The sequence below is a fragment of the Crotalus tigris genome, unplaced genomic scaffold (genome assembly GCF_016545835.1).
Source record: "Crotalus tigris isolate CLP2741 ecotype Arizona unplaced genomic scaffold, ASM1654583v1 scf7180000018155.2402879, whole genome shotgun sequence".
NCBI classification, from domain to species: Eukaryota; Metazoa; Chordata; class Lepidosauria; order Squamata; family Viperidae; genus Crotalus; species Crotalus tigris.
The window spans coordinates 1,728,595-1,752,086 of record NW_024096851.1 but is presented as its reverse complement, the minus strand read 5'-3'; the positions used below and the strand labels follow the sequence as shown (position 1 = coordinate 1,752,086).

Here is a 23,492-nt window from a genome sequence, read left to right as displayed (position 1 = left end):
TTAGATACATAGGGAATATTCATTTTAAGACAGTGAATAAAGGAATGTGCAGTGGACATATAGGGTTTCCTTGGAAATAAATCTCAAGTAGGATTTTATTTCCAAGACATTACAGTATTTTATTTAAAATAACACAGCTCAATCCTAGATAAAGATTACCACTCAGTCATTTCTAATCAACCTTCAGAGCTGTAATCTTATATACAATTAATTCCAGTAGTTGGAATTCATTGGCATATGAGCATAAAAGAAGGAATTAGTCTACTTTCTCTATAGTACAGCTCACTTCAGCCAATAAATAACCATGCAACATTTCTCAATATTACACATTTTATTAGCAGTTCTCTTAGAAAATAAGGATGAAAGAACAACTATTCCAACAATATGACTATAAACGAGAAAATAAAATGCAGAACTTTTGCATTTACAAAATACATCAAAATACAACTGAACTAGGCAGTCACATCTCTAGGAACCACTGAATTCTAAATCATACGTATTTTCAACAGATTGAAAATTATTGAGCAGAAGGAAAAGAAATATACAAACTCAGATACAGAATAAGCCTAACTAAATGAATAGAAATATGGCACCTTAACATACAAGGTAGTGCAACCTGTTCCCAAACAAATACTAATATTCATTTTATTTCCTTGAAAGCAGCAATAAGCCACCAGCTTCAGATAAATGAGCCTGAAAAAAAAATGTGCATTCAAATTAAAAAAAAAATTACAGTTGAACTCAGATTGATTGTAGGCTGAGAAATCTTTGATACCATTTCCTACTTTGGCTTCTATGTTCTACCAGCATACTGCGAGCTGCTGCAGATGTTGGCTGCAGCTTTTGTATAGTAATCTATGCTTAATCTTTTTAATCCGATCAAAATATTGCACAGATAAAATGGGGGGTTCTTTTGGTAATGGCAAATTTTCAGTTGAAACAAGTTGGATATTAAAATATGGATTGAACAGCTTTGGATAGGGGGGGTTGATTCTTTGAAAAAGCAAAAAAAAAATGAATTATATAGGATCTCTGGATCTCAGACTTGGTTTCTGTCGAATGTATATAGTTGAAAACACAATTACTGTTCTTGAATATACAAATGTATAGTTTACAGAGAAGACAGCAACTTGAAATGCTAGGAGCTTTCCAAATTTCACTGTATCTGTCACAAGTGCTGCATTCTCTGTGTCTTGAATTACGATTTGCATGGGAAAAATTCCCAATCTTGTAATTTCCTTTGTTAACTTTTACTGATAGGCAAGGGATTAAAACTGTTACAATATTTTTGAAATATAGAAAGATTTCAGACTGAACAACCACATAGATATTACAAGTTGTGTAAGTTCAGAAACATTTTATCATTATGTTAAAAAAAACACTGCAAACTATTTAGGTCTGGGCTTAAGACATAAAATAGCACTGTCTTCAAAATTCAGACAGCTTTTATTAAAATAAAAAAGATCAGTGGAAGATGAGGGCAAACTCTTCACATGTCTCAAGATCAAGATAATAGTATTTGTGACAAATATCTCACCATTTGCTTTTTAAAAAAATATTATTTAGCTGTGGAAAGGGGAAGCAAATAATGTTATTGCAAATGCTCTCAAATCATCAAGTTATTCCACAGAAAATATTTCTACAAAACTATGAAACTATTCAGTGTCCTGGAGCAATATTTGATATATAAATCAAGTGTAGCCTCATTGTACAGATGTGTGAAGAAGAAACACTACATTTTATGGAGAATTTATTCTTTGCATCCTTTTACAGGCATATTTGAACAGGCAGGCTGAAAATGAAAAATGGTTGTTGGCTTACACATTGTGGCTGGAGATATAGTATATTTGCATCTTAGATTACATGAATGCACATGGCTTTCTGGGACAATCTGCATTCAAGTGTTTGGGGGAGGAAGGTTGTCTGAAATGGGGATAAATAGCAAAGCCAACTAAAAAGCTTTCACATGCTGAGTACAAGAGATAGAATGTTTCACCCAGACTTTACATCCCCTTAGAGCTCTTGCAGAAAGAGCTCCATATAATGTGTACCCTTACAGATTTCTTTACACACTTCCCTACTTGGTTTATTAGTTGAATTGCCGAGAAGCACGTCGAAGCATTTATTGGAGCATATCCTTATACTTTATTCTTGTGATTAGCATAGTTTGGAAAACCAAACTGGGAAATCATAATATTAGAATATTTTAAAGGCATGTTGCCATAGATACTAACCAATTTATTAAGGCAGTAGGACCTTTGCAGCAAGTGTTCTGCCCGGTGCCACATTCCAGAATAACCACTGTTGCTTTCTTTTTCTAAATTCCTGATGTCTACTGGCTTCACAAACATGCCCGATGGCTTTCCAGTATGCTTGGCTACCAAGAAATTCATGGCAATATCATCACAATTTTGAGTCTCATCAATCATGGTGTGCACAGCTTCAGGCTGCTTTTGAAAAAGTTCTAGATATGCGCTGTTGAAGAAGGCAGCTCCTACTAGGATCATTGAATACTGGTCTCCATTGCCAATGACAGGACCCTGAAGTTCAAAGCTCCCGTAGCTGAATATCCCTGCAGGGCTGGGTATGTGCTTTCTGGGAACAAATCCAACAATCTGATCTGGAAATTGCTGTAGGAAAAGAAAAATGTCATAATATTGCCGTTGGGCGCCTAATTGCAAATAAAAACAATTGCAAAACATTTATGACACAATAACAAAAACATACATCAAAAATAATTATTTATAAGATGTTCCCCATGTTAAGGTTTACTATCACTGCAAATTTAGCCACATTTTGTGCCGTATAGTTAAAAAGTTGAAGAGTAGAGTTCAGAAAATGCCCTTATTTTTATATTGGCATGCTTTATGCATTCAGGGTCCAATTTGCCTATGTATTCTATAGCCATTTATGTGTCTTCTGTGATATATTATAAAAGAACAGGATTTTTTCTCTCCTACATCTCGTTTCTAGGCTAAGCACTGACATTCCTTCTGGAAATCCAAAAGAGGTTTGGTCTTTTGGGGAGGTCCACAGCAGCAATACCCCAATTTAAATAACAATTTACATATTCAAAACACACCAAATTCATAAGCTAATGTAATCCTAACAACTACTTTAAAAGAATCAGTATTATTAATTTCCAAAGAGCACAGCTGAAATACTTGCCTAAGGGACATAGGGAAATCACGGTAAGATTTAAAATAAGATCTGCTTGATTTTTAGAACTGGTGTTACTATGCTATACCAACTCTCAGATACATGCAGAATTGTCATTAATTCAGTTTCAGTCAGATGTGCAAAAAAAAAAAAAAATAGCGCTAATATATACATTTGTATGGCAGAGGGAAAAACCATGAGTTAAGATGCAAAAGAAAGGAGGATTGGCACATCTAATTTGAAATTATATTTTGCTGTTTGCTCTTTGGTCTGGATGAAAGACGAGAGGTTGCTAAGAAACAGGAGACATTTGGAGTTAGAAGGGCATGATTTGAGATTTGGGTGGCATACTATCTATGGTATAAGTCTAAGGTTAGTGTAGATTTTAAAAATCATTTTGTCAGCCTGACATACTGAAAATTTGGAACAGATATAAATGTAGGCTGTGCCCAAAAATACCATCCTGGGTCTCAGCATAAAAACATTTTATAGAAGAGATACGATTATTAAATACAAATGATTGAGTGATATATTACAATTTTCTCAAGGAGAATGTAGAATAAAAACACGAGAAGAACTATAAGATAAAATAGATTAAAATAGTGGTCCAGTGGTTAGAATGCAGTATTGCAGGCTAATTCTGCCCACAGTCTGGAGTTCAATCCTAATGGGCTCAAGGTTGACTCAGTCTTCTATCCTTCCGAGGTCGGTAAAAATGAGGACCCAGATTGTTGGGGGCAATATACTGACTCTGTAAGCCGCTCAAAAGTGCTATAAAGCATTTTGGAGTGGTACATAAGTTTAAGTGCTATTGCTAAAAACTTTGGTTATAATATACAAATGGATCAGTGGGAGAATATGCATTGATATAATGGAAATTTAGAATAATATTGTAATCTTAAGGAGAACTTTTATAAAATGCTATATTGGTACATTCGCTGGAAAAAAAAGGCTAGAATGTATAAAGGCTCTTCTAATATATGCTGGAAATATAACCAACATGAAGGGACATTTTATCATGCTCAGTGGATGTGTAAAAAAGGCAAAACAATTTGGACTCAATTACATACAATAATTTTGTATTTTAAAGATTTTAAAGACATATATACAATTGAAAGCAGAGATTTTTCTTTTGGGATTGATGGATAAACAGCTAGAAAAAGTTATGGCACGTTATATATAAATCTGTCGCTGGACAAAGAATCATAACCCGAGGATTAGATGTATTCGTTCTCATATTTGACTTCCCAGCCCTGCACCCTATGTGGTGGGCTAGAAGAGGTGGGTACAAGAGCTTGATTTCTTTGCATCCTTTAGACTGCTTGCTCAAAGAATAGTTTCCTATTCTGGGTATCTTATCCTCACAAGGCTATATGTGTAGAAAGAGTAAGGCAGACGATCTTGATAGAGACGCTCCACATCCTTTACCAATAGACAAGTAAAAAAACAGGGCAGAAGAAATGCAGAAGTGGCTCCGAGAGACACCTCTTTAATTTTCATGAGTATAAGGGCAGGGGAGTGGGAAATAAAGCACAGTCAGGCTCTTTTGTTGATATAGCCAATCTCAACAAAAACAGTTTTAGCCTTTCTGTGAAACTGATTTCTTAATTTAGTCTACACAGTAGGGCTGACAGCATGCTTGCTCAGCGAACTATCTGGTATGGTTTCTGTGTTAGGACCACGCTTCAGTTTCAAATGTGCTATGTGCTCATTGCAGCTGTTTGCAGTTCCTCAAGCCAAATGCCTCTTTTTCAGGGATCAAAAAGCAGCCTTGCAATCCTGGGAAAAGATGTAGCTATATCACAGAGCTGCACTCTCCCGCCCCCTTAGAATCCAAAGTGTCAATCCTGCCTTTCTGTGCATGTTTTGTTCAAAACAATGCTTCATAGGTACATGACAGAACTCAACCTCAGATATATATACAGAGTTTGGCCACTGGCAAAGGTGGAATTGCTACAGATTCCCTTATTAAGATTAGTAGATTATGGTCTCTAGGACAGTGATGGCGAACCTTTTAGAGACCAAGTGCCCAAAAACCGGCCCTGCCCCCCCCACCCCACTTTGCCCCTGCCTGTAGCCCATCCCTGCTCCGCCCCCACCCCCCCACCCACAGGGCCACCCACCTCCTCCATGGTCTGCCACATATTGCCCAAGCAGCCCAGCAGCGCCATGGCAGCCACACCCTCCACCCACACCCCGCAGCATCATCTGCGCGACGGGGCACAAGTGCAATGTCCCCGCTGTCTGGCTGCCATGTTCTTGGCTGCGTTGCTCAGGAGTAATTCTTCTCCGGGGGGGCTGCTGGGGAGGAGGGGGCATGGGGGAGGTGGGCTGGGGCGATGGTGTGCATGCCTAGAGAGAGGGCTCTGAATGCCGCCTCTGGCACGCGTGCCATAGGTTCGCCACCACTGCTCTAGGATAATCTTTCATCAGGAGCTCATTCACTCTTTCTTTATAGGGATGGATGTTCTTATCTACACAGTCAACAATGGGTTTTTTTTGGGGGGGGGGGGATTGTTGTTAGTGTATTTTCTACTGTATTTTCCTTTTCCCTTCCTGGACTTGACAATTAGAAGACATGATGGTTGTTCCACTGGTACAGTGGAAATGTGTCTCTTGCACCACATATTGAATATATAGAAATTTGTCTCTTGCACCACATAATGAATATATTTACGGCCCCTCTGTTAAATAGTTAGGCTTTTAGTATGTTGGTTAAATCTGATTTAAATCTGAATATAGCTGAATACATTACAGACATACAATTTCCTTAGAACATCTTGGCACTTTTGAAAATCACCAGTTTTAAGAAAAATGACTATCTACCTATGCTGTGTTCTTTGAGACTTAATTTCTAAGTGTGACTGTAATCTCTAAGTAAGTGTACATAAAGGACCTTTGGAGATCAGAACAGTACATAACTCAAACACATTTTGTACTAAATGAACATGCAAAGCAGAAAGCTAACATTACCTGCCAAATGGAGAAAGCGAAAACTAGGTCATAGGCGCTAACTAGGGTATCATCATCCATCATCAAAACAGCTGAATGGAGAAAAATGCATTTTAATGAGTGCTTTTACTGAGCAAAATATTTACAATAGATTAAACAATATTCATGGTGATTGGAAAATATAGTTGCTCTTTGGTAGGATCTTGCCAACTTCAAGAGGACCCCAAATATGATATCAGTGGTTAAAATGTTCTCTTGTCCCCAAAGTGAAGAATAATTAGTGAAAAAAAAAACTGGCTCTCATTATAACAATCACAGAAGAAGTTTATGTTTCATTCTGTAAAATATGATCTCAAGCTTTTATACTCAAAGTGAATTCTACTTTGTTCAATAGGGCTTAACTCTGTAGTAAGAATGTTTATAATTTCAAGGGTAGGCTGGGTTCATATATTGCTGCAACTTATATTTTTATCACATTCTCCAAATATACTACAATTAGAAGGCTTTACTCTTAAACCCTGATTTGTAAACCCATTGTCTAGGCCCCCCCAACACACTGAAGCACAAAGTGAGCAAAACACATTTTGGGGCATTATCTTATGAGAATCCAATCTTAATGATGTATAGTATGTGATAATGGGGTGGTGGTGATGAAACTAGAGGTACCAAATCTATAACTTGCTTGTGGTGTGAGGGGCAGAATCAAGAGCCCTGGCTGAGAGAAATTAGTATTAAATTAACTGAGAGAAAAGAAATAGGACTACAAGCAAGTGTAACAGTGGTGGTTGGGAATAGTGCTGGCAACCATTGTGGAGAAAGGAGGGAACCCCCCCCCCAGGTAGTCCTTGACTCACAACCATACAGTATTTGGGACTGGGATTTTGATCGGAAGTTGTTGCAGTTGTAAAGCATGATCATTTCTATGACAATGCGAGGCAGCATGGTCTTAAGTGAACCACATGGTCATAAATGAAAATCCATTTTATCCAATGGAGATTTGTTGCTGGAAAACAGCAAGAAATGTCACAAAATGTGATCACCTGACCATGGGACGCTGCAACTGGATATAAATGCGAGTGGGCTGCCAAACACTCAAAATGTGATCATGTGACTGCAGCAGATGGGTGTGTTTTAAGTAACTTTTTCTTTTTTTTAGCTTTTTGAGGCTAGCAGTTGCAGGGCAAATGGGAAAGATGCTTACCCATAGCAAATATACAAAGATGGGAAAAAAAGAAATAACCATCTGTTATTACAAATCAATTCCAGCAAGAAGAAGGTATCTGAAAAGAATGCAGTGGAGATGAACTGCATGATTTTTGGTTGAAATATCTGATTAAGCTACACACGCCCATTGCCAAGCAGTTTAACAACTTACCACAAGAGATGACATTGAAGATTGGTTTTAACATCTGTAAAATCTACCTGATAATGAAAGATCCAGTAAAATGGGTAGCATCAGGCAGCTATAGACCAATTGCCTGCTTATCAACAACTTGCTAACTGGTGTGGCAGCTGATACAGTGCAACAGTATCTAGTTGAAAACAAGCTTTTTCCACCTTAGCAGAAGGGATATGGCCCAAACATCAGAGGAACAAAAGATCAGTTCCTAATTGACAAGATGATTTTGGAAAACTGCAAGAGAAGGAAGACCAACTTGAACATAGATTGGATTGATTACAAGAAGACTCCCTGCCACATGATTGGATAAACAAGTGCCTAAAAACAACAGGAATCAATAAAAACATCAGACACTTTGTGCAAAGTTCAATGGCACAATGGAAGACACAGTTGCTGGTCAATGCTAATATACTGGGAGAGGTTAATATCAAGAGAGGAATCTTTCAAGGAGACTCAGTATTACCACAACTGTTTCTTATGGCACTGATTCCTCTCAGAAACGCTCAACAAGTCAGGCCATGGCTATCAAACATCAAGTACATCAGCCAGTCTATCCCACCTTTACATAAACAATCTGAAGATGTACGGAAAAACACTATCTAAAATCACTGCTCAACACCTTTCGGATATACAGCCAAGATATTGCAATGGAGTTTAGACTAGACAAATGTGGCACACTCACTAAGATGTCCTATGGAAATAAATTGAGAGTCTGGATGAGGACGATCACTACAAATACTTGGGCATCTTTCAGGCTAACTACATCAAGCATAATAAAATCAAGAAGAAAGTTAGAAGTGAATACATCATAAAAGTGAAGATGATCTGAAAGTGCAAACTCAGTGCAGGAGATATCATCAATCCAGTTAACACCTGGGGAATTCCAGTCATTAGATACATCACTGGAATAGTGGGTTGCATTCAAGCAGAACTAAAAGCCCTGGATAGGAAGACCAGAAAAATAATGACAATGAACATGCCCTTCATCCATGCAGCGATATTGACAGAAGGAAAATAGGTGAATGTGGAATGTTGCAAGTACACCAGACAGTCCAAGAAAAAAAAAAGGCTTTGAAAGAATATATGAAGGACAGTGAATATGATGTACTCAAACTAGTAAACCTTGAACTTACTGTGTGTTTGAGAGATCAAACTGGCGTACAAGAAACACTAAATGAAGAATAGAAAAGAGATATGGCAAGGCAAAGTATTTCGTGGCCAACAACAAGACCTGGCAATGGCTAAGAGCAGGGAAATTGAGGAAAGAGACAGAGGGACTGCTACTGCCTGTAAAATAACTAAGTCTTAAGAGCAAATGCATACGAAGCCAGAACTAGGACTGCAACAGAGAGCAAATGCCCCCTCTGCAAAAAAGCTGAAGAAACAATGGACCAGTTAGTTAGCTGCTGCAATAAGATCACACAGTCTGTCTACAAACAATGGCAGGACACAGTAGCAACAATAGTACATTGGAATATCTGCAAGGAATACATTTGCCTGCAAGGACGGGTGGAACCATGAAATAGACAGAGTAATAGAAAATGAACAAGCTTAAAGTGTTCTGGGACTTCAGAATTCAAACAGGCAAGCCCCAGCCCCATAACAAATAATTGTCAGTAAGAAAGACAAAAAGGCCATATGAAAGTGTGATTATATTGATCCGTGATGGCTTATTCACCTGTAAAAGGCACTGTATGATGTTGTTGCAGTTATTAAACAATCAATTGTCAGCCTTCCCTGGTGGACCAGACAGGAAACAAGATCAGATGTGCTAACGCTAATGCTTTATTGTAAGGTTACTTTAACTGCAAGTCTGAAAGTACAAGTAGTCCTCAACGTACGACCACAACTGAGCCCAAAATTTCTGTTGCTAAGTGAGACAGTTGTTAAGTGAACCTTGACCCATTTGACCACCTTTCTTGCCACAGTTGCTAAGTGCATCCCTGCAATTGTTAAGCTAGTAAGACAGCTGTTAAGTGAATCTGGCTTTCCCATTGACTTTGCTTGTCAGGAAGGTTGCGAAAGGTGATCCCGTGACTCCAGGACACTGACATATGAGTCAGTTGCCAAGCATCTGAATTTTGATCATGTGACCATGGGGATGCTGCAACAGTCATAAATGTGACAAACGATCACAAGTCCACTTTTTTTCAGTGCCATTGTTAACTTTAAATGGTCACTAAATGAACTGTTGTAAGTTGAGGACTACCTGTATAAATTTCCTGCTGTCTCTTATCAGTCTGAGAAGTTTGGAGGGAGGGTCCATTCTTTCTTTGCCTGTTATGTAGCTCTGGCATGCCTGGTGTATCTTATCTAATCATTACCTGGGCACCATCAACCCTTTGCTCAAGGACTTTCTCACATTCCTTGGGCGCTGAATGAATTATTCATTAATAACTCCTCCCTTTCATCAATAGCCCTTTTATTGTACTATAATTACTGATGAGGAGGTAGAGGAGATAATAAGAAAGACAGTAATAATTACCTTTTGTTTCCAGCTCCGGGAAAACCTGAAGTCTATTCCTCATGTGATTTACCGTTTGCACTTTGAAGATGACTGGGACAGGATGAGGTCCCAAAGTATTCCATGTTTCTTCAGGCGCTTTCTCCCCGACATTATTCCACACAACTATCACTTTTTGGAGGTGAGGGATGGCTTGATAGTGATTTAAAAGCTTCAAGAGTAAGTCTGTTCTATTGTATGTCTGCATAATGAGAGTAAATGAATCTGAAGCCAACTGGCTTTGGGATTTTCTCTCCCTTCGCAGAGTGAGCATTTTATCTTCCTTAATATTAGGTAGTAAAGCTGTTAATGCACCTGCCACCAGAAGCAGCAAAAAAATCACTATAGAAGAGAAATGAAGTAGCCGGATACCCATTATTCTTCCAGGTAGCTTGCAGGTATGGTAAAACCTTAAGTATTAAAAAAAAAAAAACCATAAGAGGTGAAAATTAGTCAATCATTCATGATCATATAATGCTATATGCAAAATTAACACAAGAGCTAAGCAGTTTCTTTAAGCTGGTTGCTTGAAATTTAGATAATGAAAGAAACCATTCCCATCTTGCCATATCAAAGTACAATCTAATAACACTTGGGCGATGTCTTAACAACTATATAATTCTTCCAACTGTATAGAAGACCAGGACTGATTGTACAGCTTGAGTTGGACTATTCTAGTTGGTACTTCATGACATTAATCATGCTTGTAGATGACCTTCAATCACTTGGGATGGATGGTTCTCCTTGATCTTTTGGTGGCTTATTATAGCATATTCACTTCTCACAATTGAATACATATTGGTCTAGAGTAGTGTATTAGTCATCAAGACTGAGGTTCCTCCCTGATACCCTTTCCACCAAGGTAACTTCAGCTTAGCCTGATGATCTGCATACCATACACAGTAATAAACAATAAACCAAGGATAAACCAATCTGCACATTTATTTATTAAATATATACTGTATCTTTCTGCTTATACACCAAAATGTCTTGCAATAATTTGAATGAAAACATAAAAAACAGAACATGACGTTAAAATCAATATTTTAAAGAATCTGTGGAAGTAATATTTCCATGCTATTTTCTAAATATTCAGAGAGCAAGAGCATTCCATAACCTGGAGCCACACGGAAGCCCCTCTCCCATATATCAAGTGTACAAACTTTAGTCAGTGACATGTATTCAAAAGTCTTTCTATGTTATCAGACACGTTCATAGCAGGAGAAGTGTTCACTCTTAAGTCAGACCCTAAAGTGTTCACTCTTAAGTCAGACCCTAGATTTTTAACAATCAACACCAATACCATAAGTTGTGCCCAACAGACAATGAGTAGATTGTGCAAGTGCAGATTCTTTAATACAAAAAGTAGTACATGATACCTGACCTTTCCATTTTTTACACCCATTTTAATTTCCAGACACTTCTCAAGCTCACTGCAGTAGTCACAATAGATTGCAACTAAAACAAGGATGACTATCACCCAGCTTATAAGGAGTTGTAATTAATATATCACTTGATAGTTATGTAAACACACTGCAGGCCATAACCATGACCTATGAATTTAATTGTGGCTAGGAATGAAAAGGAGTATTTTCAAACAGTAGATAAACTCCTTCTATGAGAGCACAGCTCCACCTAAAGTAGACTTTGCTTCAGTCCCCACTTCTAGTTTCCTCCTTATTAATACCATCTTCTTCTTGCCTGGGTTTAATTTCAGCTTGGTTTCTCTTATCAAGTCCATCATCAAGATCAGATAATGATCAAAAGTAATGACTGCACTGAGCAGTTGTCTCCCAACTTCAACTTCTGGATATGGCATGATAGGAAGGACCAGACTGTACTTTAAGACCCAATCCTACCAGACAGCTGAGGAGGATATCTTCATTTATGGCAGTGATGTCGAACCTTTTGGGTTTGGTGTATCAAAAATTCAGAAAATGTCTTCCTTGACTCTGCTAGCATGTCATGCGCACAATTCATTAAAAAAAGGTATTAAATTATTTCAGTGTATTATTTAATAAATAGTCACATAATTATACATATTTTTGAAATGCTTATCTGAGGAAGCTCCAGGTTGCATGAAGCCTGGAAACTTCAGATAATGCTCTTGTGTAGCCTTGCAGTTTTTTGGAGGCTTCTTGGACTTCTGGAAGTCTTGTGGGTCTTCTGGTACCTCTGGAAATTAGGGGCTGTTTTTTTGCCGGAAACCGGAATAAATGTCAAATTCTGGTAAAAATGTCACAAAGTAAGTCACATGACTGTGAGGCACTACAAATAGATGTAAATGCAGGCTGGTTGCCAAGCATCCAAAATTGAGATCCTGTACTAGGATGTAATTCCCATTTTCTGGATCTGTTGTAAGTTGACAACATCATTCAGTCTATTATTTCAGAACAGGCATTCTTAATATCAGTGAGGAAATAAGACAAAACTGGCAAAGGGCCATTCATTACAATGCTAGAAAAACTAGCCTTTGGTATATAACACTTGAGTAACAGGTACACTTTTACATGCTAAACCATTTGGGTTACTTCGTCAAGGAGAGCTATTCAATGAAGATGTGAGAATTTAAATTTAGATAGCTTACTGATGAAGACCCAAGGTGATTCAAGAATACATAATGGATGCATATGAATTAACAGATACTTAATACTTTCATCTGAACAAAAATGTGCTGAGAGAGAAATAGCAGGATGCTATTTTCAGAATAGGAACAACTTACATAAATTCTATCCAAAAATGATTTATGCGACAATACATTGCAACATTGGTGGGGGTGTGTGTATATTTAATTATAAAATGTTATAATCTAGTACAATAATGGGGATGACATCGAAAAGAGACTACCCAGGGCTCAGGTGCTCATTTTAAATCAAAGTAGAGGTTTCAAAGAAAAATTAGGGTTGTATAATGATTAGATTACCAGATTAGGCAAAAAGAGATCTAGATTCAAACCTTCACTTGAGCTATGATGCTTATTTGGTGACTTTTGCTCAGGCCCTATCTCTACCAACAAAAGGGGAGATAATGCATGTTGTTCTGAACCACATCAAGATGGCATATAGATACGATAAATGAAGTCCAAGGAACAAAGCAAGACCTCCATCAAACAGCAAGCCAAAAAAAACAGGCTGAGGATAAGACAATTACAGAGAGCAAAATCCATAGAAATGAAAAGCTAAACCAAAGAAAAAAAATGGAGAGAAAATGCTTGCGTTCATAAGCAGAGACAGAGAACCCTTTTGAGGTAGGAACCATTTGAAATCCTGAAAGCAATCGGTAGGTGTTCTTACAAAATGGCTGCCATGGTTTGCTGATCACAAAACATCAATTCACCAGATGGTGAACTGCTTTTTACCATCACAGTGGGATCCTTACTGTGGCTAAAAAAGTTTTGCAGAAGAAACTGGTGATCTGCACAATGCCAGCTTCTGTACTAGAAACATGTTTTGTTTTTATGGCTATAAAATGTAATACAAGGGAGGGAGGAAGCTCAAAGTTGTCAAAAAGAATACAAAAGCTATCTACGGTAGAAAGAAAAGAACAAACATATAAAGGTAAAGGTTTCCCTTTTCCAGTCACGTCTGACTCTGGGTGGCAGTGATCATCTCCATTTCTAAGTTGAGCATTGTCCAAAGACATTTCTGTGTTTGCATGGTCATGTGAGCACATTTCTGTGGTTAGGAGCTGTGGTGGCACAGTATTGCAGGCTAACTCTGCCCACAGCCAGGATGGGCTCAAGGTTGACTCAGCCTTCCATCCTTCCAAGGTCGGTAACACGAGGACCAGATTGTTGGGGGCAATATGCTGACTCTGCAAACTGCTTAGAAAGGGCTGTAAAGCACTGTGAAAATAAGGCTATTGCTATGTGCCAGCATAACTATATTCCAAAGCCAAAGTGGTACTTATTTATCTACTCGCAAAGGTGCTTTTTCACGAGGCAACTGGACTGTTTTTCTTTGAAGATGTATCACTTCTCATCCCAGAAGCTTCTTCAGCTCTGACTAGAGGGTGGGGAATGGGAGGTCACCTGGAGGCTTATCTGTGTCATCAGGGTCACCTGAGTAGTGCAAATGGGTGTGGAGCCTTCTTGGAAGTGCTGAAAGGAACTGTCTCCAAGAAGTATAAATCCTTCCATTCCCCACCATCCAGTCAGAGCTGAAGAAATTTCTTGGATGAGAAGTGAAATGTTTTCAAAGATAAACAAAAAAGTCCAGTTGCCTTGTGAAAAAGTACCTTTGGGATAACTATGGCCTGGATGACTGATAATCTCCATAGATATTTATCTACTTGCATTTATATACTTTTCAACTGCTAGGTGGACAAGCAAACAAAAATATACAAGATATGTATTCATGGCTATTCTATATTCTCTCTCAGCCCACGATGTCAGGCTTGGGCAATAAGCCAATCAGTCAATTCTTATCCAAACCGATGGATCAACACTAGGTTGAGAGCCAATTTAGTCTAGTGGTTAAGGCACCAGGCTAGAAACCATGAGTTCTAATCTTGCCTTAGGCATGAAAGTTGACTCGGTAACTTTGGGCCAGCCACTGTTTCTTAAGTCATAGCATTAGGATCAAGCAATAAGGTGGTTTGGAAATCCTGTTACAACCAATGAATGAACACTCAGTTGTTCTAAAAAAAAAATAAAAATCCTGGGTCCTGTACTTGAGATGAAATGAAAATTCTACACAAACATTTCAATAAATGGTAGCTATATTTCATTAGAATAATCTACAGCTAATCTCTGTTAGTAAAGTAATTCATCTGTATATTGCTAATAAAATCTCCACAAACCATAGAGTTGTTTTAGTCTTTTAGCTGTAAGTAGAGCATATAAACAATCTGTTTTTTCCTTCTACTGTCAACTTCCATACAATAGGAACAGCGTTCATAAAAATATGAACATTTGAGTTTATTAAATCATGTCTCACAATTATATATGTAGTAACAATTATATATGTAGCAACTTCTTCCCAAAAATAGTAATTATAAGATATTGGATCAAACCTTTTGTTTATAAACAGAACAAAGTTCCTAAATAAAATGTCTTGTTTTTTAAAAGTAAGATATAATTTATGATCTATTGAAGAACTTGATATTTAAGTTAACACTTCTTTTCATTGTCTGTGCAAAACAGGAAACTCTAATTTTTTACTGCATTGCATATCAAATTGAATCATTGCCATTAGTGTCAGCAGTGTTGGAGTACTGCAAAATGTCAGCCACTGAAAGGCTTTGTCCTTGTAAGGTGAGGGCACTAAATACTATAGGCCTTAATCAATAATGATGCCATGACTATGGAGATTCTTAGTCATCCAGGCCATAGTTGTTTTGGATGAGAAGCAAAATGTCTTCAAAGAAAAACAAGTCCGGTTGCCTCATGAAAAGCATCTTTGGGACAATGATGCCACAAGTATCTTCACTGAATCCTCCACTGCACCCAAATATGCTTTGCCCGCTTAGTCTGTTCAATCTCCTATTAGGCTGAAACTTTTGATGATCAGCCTTTATGCTCAGAGTCTGTCAAAGACAACAACTGTACAAATCACCATCAACACTCCCAGGAATCTCTGCCACTCTACTTAGTCTTCCCATTACATTTTCAATAAACCAGGGCAGACTAGCTACAGATTCACAATCTGTACATTCATTGGGACAAGATTAGTTTTTCAGTTTTTGTCTAGTGGGGAGCTAAGATTTACTGATGAATTCAGGTATGAAGTTTGACAACTGAGAGCAATAATAACAAGGAATAAGGCTCACAAGAGTGCAGTACTGTAGGACAATACTGGATGGATTTCAAACTTGAGCTATCACAATGCAATGCAACAAAAGGGACATCTTTCACTTAGGACAAAGGACAGATCCAAGTTCATTTTTGTCTTGTATAAAAACTGAAACTGCAGTCTTTTCCCTAAAAAACCCCCACAACTTTGATTCCTTAAGTCTTCTTCTCTAAGCCTAATTTGAAAAAAAGAGGAGAGGATGCTTATGCTGGTATTAAAACAATAATTTAGTATTTCCCAATCTACTTCTCTTCACCACTACAATATGATAACTGATTGATGTTTGATACTAACTTGTACATCACCTTTAGTTCTGTACCTATAACACATGGGGGGGGGGGAATCTCAGTTTTACAACAGCAAATAGTTTGAAAAGCCAAAGCAACATAATTTGTAAGAAAAGCATGGATTATCATGAAAATGACCCAAAGCCAGTAACATCAACATCTCTTATCAACAAAACATGATAAGTATACATTAGGCACAATAACCAGGAGCCATGGAATCACCCCAAACTTTGGGGTAAATTTCTAGAGGCATTTGAGAAAACCTGGGGGAATCCTCAAAATTCCAACCACCTGGATGATTAAATATGCATTCTGCAAAATCACAATGACAAAATAAACAACAGATCAATCAGTTATCTTCAAATCAAGACCAAAGAGAATTTTCAAACTAACCTGAAATTACAGTGTAATGCAATTTCCTTCATTACATGTATGCTACTAGAACTAAGGTGAGTCAATGGTTGCAGGAATTGGGTATGTCTCATTTAATGAAAATAAAGACCGGGGTGGCATGACAGCAGTCTTCCAATATCTAAGGAGCTGCCCCAAAGAACAGGGGGTCAACCTGTTCTCCAAAGCACCTGAAGATAGGACAAGAAGCAATGGATGGAAACTAATCAAAAAGAGAATTAGTTACTTCTCTTTTTGCTTAGTTTCCATCCATTGCTTAGAAATAAGGAGAAATTTCCTGACAGTGAGAAATAATTAATCAGTGGAATGACTTGCCTTCAGAAGTTGTGGGTGCTTCATCCCTGGAGGTTTTTAAGAAAAGATTGGAAAGCCATTTGTCTGGAATGGTATAGGACAGTGATGGTGAACCTTTTAGAGACCGAATGCCTAAACTGCAACCCAAAACACACTTATGCATCATCGGGTGCCGGTGGGTGTGGCCCATTGGCTGGGTGTGGCGGAGGAGGTTGTTTTGATGTTAAATTTGATTACAGCCGCTAGGCTGTTAGTAGGACAATATTGGAAGAAGGAATCTTTGCCTACATTGCAGGAATGGTTTCTTAAAGTAGCTTATCTGGCGGAAATGGCAAAGATTTCGGCTTTCTTAAAGCAACAAACGCAAGAGAAGTTTCTTGCTGTTTGGGATAAATGGATAAAATTTATACAATTTAGATTGGGTATACAAAAATATTATATATTTTTTTCATAAGTTTTATTTTCATATATATTATAGATAATCTTTTTATATATATAAATATAAAGTTCTTAATTTAATTTTTATTTTTACTTCTTAAGCCTATATTCTGCTCTGGGACGCTCAGGGGGGGGGGAAGGGAGGGGGGGGTTTTGGGAGGGGTGGGGGTTTTTTTTTTATATATATGTATTGTTTAGTTTTATTTTTTTGTATATGTTGTCTCTTGTTTTGTATTCTTTTTTCTTTTTTGTAAAATTTATAAAACTTTTAATAAAAAAAAAAAAAAAAAAAAGAAGCAATGGATGGAAACTAATCAAAAAGAGAATTGGTTACTTCTCTTTTTGCTTAGTTTCCATCCATTGCTTAGAAATAAGGAGAAATTTCCTGACAGTGAGAAATAATTAATCAGTGGAATGACTTGCCTTCAGAAGTTGTGGGTGCTTCATCCCTGGAGGTTTTTAAGAAAAGATTGGAAAGCCATTTGTCTGGAATGGTATAGGACAGTGATGGTGAACCTTTTAGAGACCGAATGCCTAAACTGCAACCCAAAACACACTTATGCATCATCGGGTGCCGGTGGGTGTGGCCCATTGGCTGGGTGTGGCCCATTGGGTGGGCATGGCCCATTGGGTGGGCGTGGCTGCGGTGGTAACGGCAGACTGGATAGGACTAAAAAGTTCAATCAATCAATTCCAACTTTGCAAGATTTTTTTTTCCCGCGAGAAGTTGAAATTGACTGATTGATTGAACCTTTTTTTTTTTTTGCACACTGTGGTGGAGGCCTAAAGCGAAAAGGTTTTATAAAACCCAGCTGAAGGCCTAGGACTGGGGCGATGGTGCGCATGCCCACAGAGAGGGCTCTGAGTGCCGCCTCTGGCACCCGTGCCATAGGTTCGCCACCACTGGTATAGGATTTCCTGCTTGGGCAGGGAGAAGACCTCCAAGGTCCCTTTCAACTCTGTTATTGTTATTCAACATGTATAATGAAGAATTCTCACAAACCCATTCCCAATGAAGAACTGTTGTGAACTACAGGATATCATGATACTTGCTGTGAGTATAGTAGGATGACAAGCAATCTTTGCTTCTAAGGGATGGATGATAACACAGCAGAGTTACACATGAAATAAAGGTAGTTGCTATAATGTGTGCAAGCTCTTTCTAATGTGGTACACTTTAGATGTGTCAGACTACAACTGCCATATGTATTGATTGTTCCGGCCCTTATCATCCTATCATATCTGAATAATACTAGATTGGGGAAGGTTGTCCAAAGCATTTCTGGAAATGTCTTCTTGAAAACATTTTAACTTCCACACAAGTTAACTATTAACTGCTGAGTTCACATAACATGGTTAACCAGATTGTGTGTTACGTGTACCCGGTCAATTCATTTAGATTATGACTGACTGGGATAATTTAATAACCCAGTTAAGTGTCAATTCCCACATATTAAAAGACATATAGTGCAATGTAGTAGTTCAAGTGTTGGTCAGGATGGGGAAGCCAACATTCAGATTGACCCAGTGCCATTCTCTCTCCTCTACCTACTTCACAGAGATGCTCTTATGAAGATAAAATGAAGACAGATATTGATAAAAGACACTTTGAGCTCTTAGAGGAAAGATAGGAAGTAAATTTAATAAACACATTTAAAATAAAGAAGTACCACATGCTAAAATAAATGTTCAATTTTGTGATGGTTAAAGTGATTCTGGATTAGGAGTAGGGATACCCAAGTTCTAATCCTCTTTAGGCACAAGTGCCTGTTAAATAACTTTGGAAGAGTCACTCTCAGGCCTATACTTGGACATCTAAAGAACATCTGCCTTTGCAGTAGACAAGCATGGTAGATTATGGTCCATAATTTTCAATGAAGAGATTAGGCAGTGAATTGAGCGACTGATAATTAATATATAAATGATGTGTACACTGTGGTTCAGCAACTCTATCCAAATATCTTTATATAGGAAGCCAAGTAGCAGTGACATTTCTAAATATTTAAACATGGACAATGCTATGTTTTTCCTCTAGGCATTAGAAACAAATAATGTTTTAATTTCTAAAAAGCACAAAAACCAATCCAACAGAGGAATACTATTTGGTTGAACTTACCTCATTCCTGCAAAGGAAGTTTTCTCCTGTGTCTATCAGGGTTCTTGGTTTAGGATAAACTTTACTTCTGTTGGAAAATGAAGTAATTTAAAATTAGGCATTGCCATATTGCTTTAGGACAGTGGTTCTCAACCTGTGGGTCGGGACCCCATTTGGGGTCGAACGACCATTTCACGGGGGTCGCCAAACAACGCAGTCCGCCATTTTTTTCTCTCTTTTCCTTAGCTGTGCTACTCCCTTTTATTCTATTGGCTTTTGAAAGCCAATAGAATAGACTCTCTTGAATAGAGTCTAATTCTATTGGCTTTGAAAAGCCAATAGGAATTGTCCAGGCTGTCTCTGCCCTGTTGAGCCCACCAAAAGTCTCATTCTGCAAATGGTGCTGCAAGTTGTCTGCAGCGAAGGCGAGCTGTCTGGAAGTTTCCACCCCTCCCTGCTGAGCAACTACTAAAAATGTAAGTAAAAGAGGGCCAGGGGTGGGAGGCCGGCGGGCGCAGGGAGGCATGCTGGCATGTGTGGGGCCCGGTGGGTGCCTTACCTCCCTTGGGCTGGGCTAGCTGGTGGCCCAGCCAGTGGTCGGCTTGCGCCGTCCCTGCCTCTTGCCAGCTATGTCTCGGCCGGCGCAGGGGGCAGCACCATGCATACGCGGCAATCCCGGGCAGGGAAAGTCCTCGACTTACAACCAGTTGGGTAGTCCTCAACTTACAACTGGTTGTGTAGTTCTCGACTTACGACCAGTTGGGGTCGCGGCATTAAAAAGGTTGAGAACCACTGCTTTAGGAGTTATGTCATCCTTTCCCAGTTTGATGACCTCCCAATGTACTGAGACTGCAACTTCCTGAATTTCTAACTTGCCTGCAAGCATAAGATAATAGGTTCTAGCAAAGACATTTGTAAGCAAAGCCTTTTTCACCCAAATTGTGTCTGTTAGATGTTGTTAACATTTCTACAGTCTATCACTGCAAAGAGACGAGATCTCACATCTTTGTTTCTATACACCTTTCTGCCAAAATGTGGAATCTTGTCTTCATTATACATATAATGTGAGCCTCTGAATATAAGCTCACTTCCAAACAGACCACGCATTTAGTAAACAAAAACAGACACACTGACTGTTTTCAACTGAATGTTCTGTCTTGTCCACCAGATGGTTTTAATTTTTTGCTGACACATCACATCTAGATCGATGCATTTATCGGTTCTTATTTTAGGAAGGTTAACTATGACTGGTAGCCTCTCTTGCACAAAAAAACTGACAATATTGTAAGAGAGAGTATTGATAGGCATGAGTTCTTCATTGGTCATTACTTTTCTGAATCATCTTGAAGTAAGGCAACTGCTTTAGGACAAAGGTGTTTGTGGAAAATCTGTCCCTGAGTTTCGGGATACTCTCATTTGTTTAGAGCCATGAATTTAATATTTTTTATTTGCAGCTCCATGTTATACAACTCTGAGGAAAAGGCCCAACAATCTCAGTAGGTTCCAGTCCCAAACGTGTATTTATACAAGAGTTTTGTGTTAAATGTGACAGTGATGCAAAGCTGCATGGTTTAAGAAGCATTATGAACATTGCCTTTCATTCCTGTACAAAAGGCAAGATATGAATCAATTAAACATATAAATAAATAAGCCAAAGTATATTTGATTAGTTCTTTTGGAGCAGATTTCCATAACTGCTGCACTCTGTATATCAGACTTCAAATCCCAGAATTCCCAGGATGAGTCCAAGATATGTGGAGGGAATCAGCCTGGGGAAGGCTTATTATTCTGAATAATCATTTACGAGTTTCCCTAAATTAAAAGCTAAGGATAGTGTAGGTACAAATGTGGGGAAAGACCGTGGTTGATGCAGGGTCAGCACCTCTCTTTTTTAGGGGGGCTACCATCTTATTTTTAATACATCTAGACTCCAGATGTATTAGACTCTAGAGCAAAATATTATCTTATAGGGATCCCAGTCTGTAAGGAAGATCTGTACGATATACAGTATGATAGGGTTGTCAGTGACGCAAAGACGAATATACAACTCCTTCTCCTGGGCATTATGAAATCCCCGCAATACCCTGCTACAGTATTTATTTTTTTCATCCCCTTGTAAGTCCATAAAACAAACGCAAAACGACACACGAGTGAGATCAAAGCAAAAGATCCAGTAGACTATTGTTCGAATCAAAAAAAAATTTTTTTTTTTGATCCTTCAGTTTACGTCTCTTCCTCGACCCCCTCCCGTGGGCCCTCTACGTAACCACAAAATGTTTCTTCTTGCTCCCCCCCCCCACATCTCTCGCAATGTATATGACACTTCATAGCTGCTTAACCACAATCACAGTTTCAGACTGTCCCCTGCTCACCTGCAAACAAGGGGAGGCCGAGGCCCGAGAGAGAGTTCACATATCAGCAGGGGCGATCACCTCGGGAATTAGGATGCCGTTATCAAAGGCGTCGCTTCCGACTTGCAAACGTCTAGCGCTGTACCGCTCGTTTCAATCGCAATTAAAAAAACATCCATCGCAACGTGAGAGGAACGCAAAAGGGGGCTGGACTCGGCCTCGCAGTCCCTTCCTTTTTTGTCTCCCTGTGTTTCCTGTTGGGAGAAATCACCCCTCCTCCGGGCTCCGGCAGTTGCCAATGCGAGAGGACAAGTCGGTAATAATCTTGCAGGTATAGAATAAGGGATTTCCGTCCTTCTTCTCTTTTCCCCAGCTAGACTGATTTTTCTTCAGTCGTGAAGCCTATTTTGGGCGTCCCCTCCTTACTGCAGCCTCTCCTGTTCTGGAAAGGCTGTAAAGGGCGAGCCGCGTTAAGTCTATGGCAGCAAAATTCAGGAGGAGTCTGGTAACACCTTTTCAGACCAACGCATTTTATTAAAAGAAAGCCCTTTTTAAAATAACAGTACAAAGTTCTGCATAATACCAAGATCTACAAATAGAAATAGAACTATAGCAACAGAAAGCAAAGACAGTACCGATAGCGATAGGCACTTTGGTTGCAATTCCAAAACAACTAGTACCACTGGAACACGATCAGCATTGACAAAATCACTATAAATCAATTGTAAAAGGCAGCTTTACTTGGAACAGCTTATGTCCTGCAACCTACTTTTAACATCATCATATAACTTCTGCCTGTTCCAGGTTCTTGGGAAGGACTCGATAGGTGGATAAAAATGTCAAATCCAGTTTAAACATCTGGCTGACTGTGGGAAAAACTATAATCATAATTTGGCATGCCCCATTTGTCCCAACACAAAGATGCCACACTAACCATATGCTGAAGTCATAAATGCAAAACGTCCCCAACCTGCATCCAGCCCACTGCAAAGGCAGTCTCCTACTGTTTTTTCTTGATCTCCTTCAAAAGTAGCACTTTTTAATTTTTCCCACAAAATCAGTTTGTGGCAATTGATTCATGATAAATTTAAAAGGGTGAAAACCAGTAGTGGTTTAAGGCATAAGGCTAGAAACTAAAAGGCCATATGTTGTAGTCCTGCCTTAGGGTCAAAGCCTGTTAGGTGATCTTGGGCTAGTTGCTCTCAGCCCTATGAAGGAAGCAATGGCAAACCAAAACATTGCCAAGAAAACTGCAGGGACTTAACAGGCAGTCTCTAAAAATCGGATACAACTGAAGAGAAGAAAAAAAATTTAAGGCCAGTGCCTATCTTGCTGCTCCTGCCCACAACTTAGCTGCCGGGGACATACCCCTTGGCCTTTAAGCCAAGATAATTGAGTGTCTGTTGTGGTGCTGAAAAGTCACCTCTCCTGTGCCTTTGATTAATCTATGAGTGACAGAAGGAGGTTATGTGGAGAAACAGGTTTTTAAATGCCTGTTCTCCCTGTCCCCAAAAGACTTCTTCTATCTAGCTGAAGAATTGCTTCCCCGTGTTTCTGTTCATACAGAGAGGTAGTTCTCTGGGGGAGGGGTAGTGGTTCTATTCTGGAAAGCAAAGTGGGAGCAAATAATCTTCAATGATTATAGGTGGATTATTTTGCATCTGTCTGTGCATGCACAGGCTCTGTAGCCCATACCCTGTGGAAAAGGGTGAGAATCCAGTTTCCCCTTCTGCCCACCGTGCCTACTCCCCATGACAAAAGGTAGCAGGAGTAATGGAGGTAGAGTGGGATGGAAAAGTGAAGTAGGCTGG

The 23,492-nt window shown here is 38.8% G+C and overlaps 1 protein-coding gene across 1 annotated transcript; it reads right to left on the bottom strand.

Annotated features, from left to right (window-relative positions):
• Positions 1-312: 312 nt before the first annotated feature.
• Positions 313-22,178, bottom strand: EXTL2 (exostosin like glycosyltransferase 2). The gene is made up of 5 exons (XM_039348466.1): positions 21,703-22,178; positions 19,352-19,418; positions 9,996-10,423; positions 6,133-6,203; positions 313-2,630 (listed from the first exon to the last, which is right to left on the bottom strand). Exons 2-5 carry the CDS (start codon positions 19,354-19,356, stop codon positions 2,139-2,141), a joined length of 996 nt encoding a protein of 331 aa, XP_039204400.1. The 5' UTR covers positions 19,357-19,418; positions 21,703-22,178; the 3' UTR covers positions 313-2,138.
• Between the last annotated feature and the right edge of the window lie 1,314 nt (positions 22,179-23,492).

Excerpts from the sequence above, each read along its gene's own strand:
- EXTL2 (XM_039348466.1), bottom strand. Across the intron at positions 6,204-9,995 it reads CCCGGAGCTGGAAACAAAAG|CTGTTTTGATGATGGATGAT; the intron begins GTAATTATTACT and ends TTCTCCATTCAG. Across the intron at positions 2,631-6,132 it reads TCGCTTTCTCCATTTGGCAG|CAATTTCCAGATCAGATTGT; the intron begins GTAATGTTAGCT and ends CTTTTCCTACAG.